The sequence below is a fragment of the Oncorhynchus gorbuscha genome, linkage group LG17 (assembly GCF_021184085.1).
Source record: "Oncorhynchus gorbuscha isolate QuinsamMale2020 ecotype Even-year linkage group LG17, OgorEven_v1.0, whole genome shotgun sequence".
NCBI lineage: Eukaryota > Metazoa > Chordata > Actinopteri > Salmoniformes > Salmonidae > Oncorhynchus > Oncorhynchus gorbuscha.
Genome location: NC_060189.1, coordinates 6,512,595 through 6,519,503, shown reverse-complemented (window position 1 = coordinate 6,519,503; position 6,909 = coordinate 6,512,595). Strand labels below are relative to the sequence as shown.

General features: G+C 40.9%; 1 protein-coding gene across 1 annotated transcript in view; it reads right to left on the bottom strand.

Annotated features, from left to right (window-relative positions):
• Nucleotides 1-6,834, bottom strand: part of LOC124001201 — a 26,599-nt gene extending 19,765 nt beyond the window's left edge. The window contains exons 1-14 of the mRNA XM_046307820.1: nucleotides 6,737-6,834; nucleotides 6,503-6,621; nucleotides 6,234-6,401; nucleotides 5,818-6,017; nucleotides 5,587-5,699; nucleotides 5,345-5,451; nucleotides 5,056-5,226; nucleotides 4,589-4,794; nucleotides 4,331-4,431; nucleotides 2,870-2,988; nucleotides 2,455-2,610; nucleotides 1,177-1,391; nucleotides 265-350; nucleotides 12-139 (exon numbers count right to left, since the gene is read on the bottom strand). Coding sequence (XP_046163776.1) covers nucleotides 12-139; nucleotides 265-350; nucleotides 1,177-1,391; nucleotides 2,455-2,610; nucleotides 2,870-2,988; nucleotides 4,331-4,431; nucleotides 4,589-4,794; nucleotides 5,056-5,226; nucleotides 5,345-5,451; nucleotides 5,587-5,699; nucleotides 5,818-6,017; nucleotides 6,234-6,401; nucleotides 6,503-6,621; nucleotides 6,737-6,809 — 1,962 coding nt within the window. The 5' untranslated portion in view covers nucleotides 6,810-6,834. The remainder of the gene's footprint in view (nucleotides 1-11; nucleotides 140-264; nucleotides 351-1,176; nucleotides 1,392-2,454; nucleotides 2,611-2,869; nucleotides 2,989-4,330; nucleotides 4,432-4,588; nucleotides 4,795-5,055; nucleotides 5,227-5,344; nucleotides 5,452-5,586; nucleotides 5,700-5,817; nucleotides 6,018-6,233; nucleotides 6,402-6,502; nucleotides 6,622-6,736) is intronic.
• Between the last annotated feature and the right edge of the window lie 75 nt (nucleotides 6,835-6,909).

Below are 6,909 nucleotides of genomic sequence, written 5' to 3'. Positions count from 1 at the left end.
TCTGCCATTACCTCAGGTTGCCGTGTGTCTGGCATGAGCGTGAAAAGCATTGACAGGTCGGGGAATCCAAAGCCAAGGAACGTGCTTCTCAAGAACCAGTAGAAGCTCCCGTTTACATAGCATCGCAGCGGCGTTGGCTCTGTCAGGCAAGAAAAACGGCAGGTTAGATAAATGTATTTCATTAACATAGCATTTTAAACAAACACCTGAATTACTGTACTCTAGGTCCCATCGAAGAACACAGTTTTAGACCCAAATGCGTACCTTTCAGGAGTAGTAAGGTATTGCTGTAGATTTCCCTCTGTGTGTCTTTAGTCAGTGTAGACCGCAGAGTGTCTAATAATGAGATTCTGAGTTTCCAGAAGGAAAACAACGAGAGATATGTGTAAATATCACACTAAAAAGCTATTTTAAATGTTCTATTACATTTGTTAATTTAGATTATCTTGAACTGATGTAGCACATCAGAACACATATAGACAGCTATAGCACATCAGAACACACATAGACAGCTATAGCACATCAGAACACACATAGACAGCTATAGCACATCAGAACACATATAGACAGCTATAGCACATCAGAACACATATAGACAGCTATAGCACATCAGAACACATATAGACAGCTATAGCACATCAGAACACACATAGACAGCTATAGCACATCAGAACACACATAGACAGCTATAGCACATCAGAACACATCATAGACAGCTATAGCACATCAGAACACACATAGACAGCTATAGCACATCAGAACACACATAGACAGCTATAGCACATCAGAACACACATAGACAGCTATAGCACATCAGAACACACATAGACAGCTATAGCACATCAGAACACACATAGACAGCTATAGCACATCAGAACACACATAGACAGCTATAGCACATCAGAACACACATAGACAGCTATAGCACATCAGAACACACATAGACAGCTATAGCACATCAGAACACATATAGACAGCTATAGCACATCAGAACACACATAGACAGCTATAGCACATCAGAACACACATAGACAGCTATAGCACATCAGAACACACATAGACAGCTATAGCACATCAGAACACACATAAACAGCTATAGCACATCAGAACATATAGACAGCTATAGCACATCAGAACACATATAGACAGCTATTTGACTTAGTTATCTCTCCTTACGCTTCTTGGCTGCTGTTGCAGCCCCTATCCTTCATGATGCGGAAGAGTGGTGTCACTTGATTGGATGAGAGGTTCAACAAGAGGGGGTTCAGCCGAACCCTGAGCCAAACGAGGAATTGTGTGTCGTTGATGGTGGTGGAGGACAGGTTCCCGCTGTCCAGCACCACCTGGAGGAAAGCTGATTTCACCTCTTCCGTGTAGTTCTTCATGTGTTTCTGGAAGAAGTTTCAAACACGTCAATAAGCCATTCAATATTCAATATTTTCAATGTTATAACACAACTGAAAATACATATGCAAAAAAATAATGAGCTAAGTGTCACCAATTTCCCAGGCAAAGGCTTGCTTTAGACAGTTTTCAAACATAGCATTGTACAATTGACAGCAACATGCTGAATTGTGGATATTACATATAACTAAAACTCAATAAACAACAGGCATTACTTTTGTTAGTAATGTCTCTCAAAACTATTTTAGTATTGTAGAACAACCTCAATTCTAATCAGAAACATCAATGCTGTGTACCTGAAAGGTTAGTAGACAGATGCTGTACGTACCTGAAAGGTTAGTAGACAGATGCTGTACGTACCTGAAAGGTTAGTAGACAGATGCTGTACGTACCTGAAAGGTTAGTAGACAGATGCTGTACGTACCTGAAAGGTTAGTAGACAGATGCTGTACGTACCTGAAAGGTTAGTAGACAGATGCTGTACGTTACCTGAAAGGTTAGTAGACAGATGCTGTACGTACCTGAAAGGTTAGTAGACAGATGCTGTACGTACCTGAAAGGTTAGTAGACAGATGCTGTACGTACGAAAGGTTACCTGAAAGGTTAGTAGACAGATGCTGTACGTACCTGAAAGGTTAGTAGACAGATGCTGTACGTACCTGAAAGGTTAGTAGACAGATGCTGTACGTACCTGAAAGGTTAGTAGACAGATGCTGTACGTACCTGAAAGGTTAGTAGACAGATGCTGTACGTACCTGAAAGGTTAGTAGACAGATGCTGTACGTACCTGAAAGGTTAGTAGACAGATGCTGTACGTACCTGAAAGGTTAGTAGACAGATGCTGTACGAAAGGTTACCTGAAAGTTTAGTAGACAGATGCTGTACGTTACCTGAAAGGTTAGTAGACAGATGCTGTACGTACCTGAAAGTTTAGTAGACAGATGCTGTACGTACCTGAAAGGTTAGTAGACAGATGCTGTACGTACCTGAAAGGTTAGTAGACAGATGCTGTACGTACCTGAAAGGTTAGTAGACAGATGCTGTACGTACCTGAATGGCAGGTGAGAGTATGTCAAAGAACAATCCAAAGTTAGCCGGACTGATGGCCGCCATGATCTTGTTGACACCCTGTGGCCCTTCAAGTTGGGAGGGAATCGTCGCGAGCTGAGCCAGCTGGATGGGAGTGAGGAGATCTGCTGCTTTCACCTGGAGATCAAAAATCATTTAAACAAGTGTCTGACATTGCACGTAAGGACCTCCAAAGACAATTTTTTAGGTTATTACCACTTCAATTAAGGAACAGCTAGTACTTAGCTCAATTAATGCAGAATTTAACATCCTATTTCAGTTCCTAAATTGAAATGATCTGACCCCAGAGAAATGACTGCACGAGGAAAATAGCTTCAGACTCTGTAAGACTGCAATACAAAAAGATGTTTCACTGACATAATGCCTTGTGACTTACTCCATTGAAATCACTCTTCAGGGTCACAAAGTCCACATAGGAAGCATAGACCCGGAATTGTCCAAAGTTGCTTCCGAGCCAATCCCTGTCATCTCTCACAGTCTTCACACAGGAAAATCCTTGGGGGAGGGGCCAAAATAATTGAACACTAGTTCAGTTTCCAAGCTTTATTATTTTAATCTGTTGACAATCGATCTATTCGTCATTTATAGCTTTAGTTATTCTTTCAATCCAATAGATGTGACGTTACTTTGTTATGTGGTGAAGCAACAAATCATGTCCCATAGAGACGTGCAAAATCTGGACCACGTTCTGTAGTCAAACGTTTTTTAACATTGTAGATATAATGCCATGAATAGAGCATCCTAAGTATTTAATCTATTCTTTTTATTTTTGCTATTGCCGTTATTTAGTTGTTATTTTTCTTCACATAAATGTTATATCCTGAGATTTTTTTGTATTCTGAAAATATTTTTACCATAGGGGGCATTGAGTTTTCAATATTGGTCAGGGATATCAGCAGATCATCTGTAATAAGTTTAGTTTCTATTCATGTTTACCAATACTGATACATGTTACGTTTGGGTCCTGTGTAATTATTTTTTGCAAGCGGTTCAATTGCCAATGCAAACAGGAGGGGGAGAGGGGACTTCCCTGTCTTGTGCCTCTTTTCCTAAAGCAATTTCATCAGATAATGTAGTATTATTTATTCTTTTAGCTGGAAAGTTGAAAGCTTCCAAAAGTTTTGAATAGAAAAGCCTTTTTCGAGCATCAACAGCCATTATTAATCTGTCTAGATGTTCTTGGGTATTGTATTAAACTGAAACATGTTCTTCTATTTGTTTGATATGTATCAAGTCTTTCTGAAGGCACCGTAGGTACATTGTTGAAGGTTGTTGACGTCTCAACTTTCTAAGTTGCTTGTTTAGATCTGGTCCCAGATGTTGTTCCATTCCACAAATCTTTCCATACTGAAGTTGGGCCTCTTTTAATGGCATCAGCTCTATGACATCAGCCTTTATTGTTCTAGCTCTGTTCTGACCAAGGTCAAGAATGTAGCTACCATAATTGTGTAGCTAGCTAGCTGATAAACCCAGATTTTTTCTGATCTATTGTACACGATATATAGGTATGTTAACTCTAACACAGGTATGTCAACTTTTCAAAATAATATGAAATGTCACCACGTGTACAGTAGCAATCAGCTAGGCTTTAATACTGTGTAGCTTTTTTTTTTGTCCGATGTAAATTTGGAAAATGTGGCAGCGTAGGAGTGTCGGTGAAATCGCCTCAGGTGGCAGACAGCTTTGTGAATAGACGATGTAATGTTTATTAACATTTACGGCCTATTTGAATGGGGGCTAGGTAAACTTGATACTGCCGCCATGTTTGATTCAAATAGACTTTTGTGCAGCCAACATAGTAACATGATATTTTGAGTTGGAGGACTCATTATGTTACCTTCAATGGATTGGCCTGTCAAATAATCCTTGGTGAAAGCGAAGACTTGCTGGGACTGGATCAGCGACAACCTAGTGATGACATGATCACAGCCCTTGATGCTGTGTAAATAAAAAAACATGTGTTATTAAAAGACAACCTATTAAATGTACTAATGTGCAGTATGTAGAATAGATATTTAGAATACACAGCATCTGGCAATCACATGCCAAATCACAGCCTCAATAATCATTGCAAACACCGAGAGCTGAAACTCACATTGCACTATAGGAGTCACAGCTGATATTCCTTGGGATGACGGAAAAGGTCCCAGGATGAATGCTTGGGAGGAATAATGGGAGATAGACCTGGAACCAAAGCTTGAATCCCAGAGTATCTAGTGTCTGCAAATTGGGGGCGAGTGCCGTCAGTGTCAGGTTTAAGAGGGTGTCTCGCAGTCCTGGCTCAATAGCTGTCAGGTTTCTCTGTAAAAATAAATACAAAAAAACATTCTGTAAGGAGGTGCTTGGTAGATTAGCAGCATCAAAGAAAATGAATTGCTAGAAAAACAACAACAGTAGGTAAATCGAGTGGCTGGAGTCTTGCCTTAGCTATTTTGAGAAGTTCACAATCTATTGTATATATGGCAATAGCTTAGGACCACTCCTGGTTTACCATGATGACACTGTTGTTTTGAAGTGTTCAAATAAACCAATCATCTCAATACCAAGAAGCAAAATGCAAACCTTTGAAGCAACCTCCACAAATGATTGGAAAAATTGACCAATCTCCGCTACACCTGAAGATCCCAGAACCCCTAGGAAAACCTCTTGCACAAGAGATTCATTTGCCAGGTTTGTGGGGTCCAGTATCAGCTCGGCTTTCTGGTTTGGTGAGAGGGAGTCTAGAACTGCCACCTTGGGAGAAGAAAACAACAGAATACAAATGCATTAGCCATATCTCCACATGAGCAGCGTCAAATTACAAGATTCCAATGTTGCACTCAAATGTTTTTGTAGAAAACAATTGTTTTACCCCTGATATGTTGAAGACTTTGAGATCAGAATAGGTTGTGTATTCGGAGAATGGCCCCAGGTTGGTTGCAAGCCAGTCAGCATCATTGTGGATTTTCTGCCTGCAAGCTAAAAGAAATGCATGGCCATTCTGATTATTAAAATGTGGAAAAGCCTTCATGGATATCTTTTTTCATGGAAGCAACATATCAGCAGATACAACAGAAGAACCACGAGCATCACAACCTGCTTGATGAGCCCTACCTGGTCCATTGATGAGGTGAACAGATCTCCTCAGGTATTCCAGCAAGACTCTTGCGATTCCTTCTCTTCTATCCTGAGTCATTTCAGGGAAAGCTCTGTCCATTCCATTTACACTGTAAATGGGAAAGGATACACTCATGACGCTTGCTATAGATACCCACCCCACGTTTGCAATAGATTTTAGTCATCGAATCCATGGCTAATTTTAGCAGGAAGTTGGCCCCTACTCACATGACTTGGTAGTTGGTGCAGTTGACGTTTGAGGTAGCAATGGTGAGCATGACTTCATTAAAACTGGGGAGGATGGGAATCAGCTTTACTTCGAACCATGCAATCCAGTCCAGCGTTTCGAACTCTGGGAATTGAAGGCTGATGATGTTGAACGTCTGATTCATCATCACATCTCTCACGGCTGGATGGATGTCAGGAATCTGTTGAAACACATGACCAGAGTTCCTCAACACTGCACAACTCATCACGGCATTCCATCTAGCTTTGCCGGTAATAAATGAAAGTAGAAGATTGATAGGTTGCTCGTTGCTCATTTGTTGTCCTTCACTATCCACAAAGGGAGACACAGGAAGACATGGGGATTGCTATTTGTCAAGATGAAATCATGCAGTTTGTTTATCTCAAAAGTGCATTACCTCTTCCTTTGCGGTCAGTTGCGTCAGAAACTCGTCAACATTTTTGAAAGCGTCTCCTTCCTCCAGCCGCGTAAACACAAGTTTAATGTCATCTGTGTCATTCAATGCCCCAGAGGTCAATGTCAATTGTGCCACCTGGGTTGGGGTAAGCAGCGACAGTGATTCCTTCTACAAATAGAAAAAGAAAAAGAAAGGTGGCACATGTCAGTGAGTGGCACGGTAATGTTATTGAGGGGATAACCATCCAGACAAACACCTAGGAAACTTACGCTGGAGAAGTGGGGATTAAGGACTTGTAACTCCTGCAGTTCTGCAAAAACAGAAAAGATGCCAAAGTTCCTCTGGAGCCAGTCCATGCTTCCACTGGTGTTTGAGACACAGCCGGGATCTGAAACAAAAGCAGAGTTAAACAAATGGACTTTAAGTTCCCCTAAGCAGATGACTTCAATGGATTGGCCCAGAGAAGTGTGTATGTTTTTGTGCTTTCCAGAACCATTTATTACCTGATGAGTCATTTCTTGAAAGGAATGGATAGATGTAATGAGTGAAGATCACTCGTTGTTGCTCTCTGTCCATGGAGGCTGATTGGTTGCTTAGAGCCTCAATGCTGAAAGAGAACAGAGCCCATGTTACCTATGTTATCTCGACTTCTTATTCAATTGTAGGCATATCACCA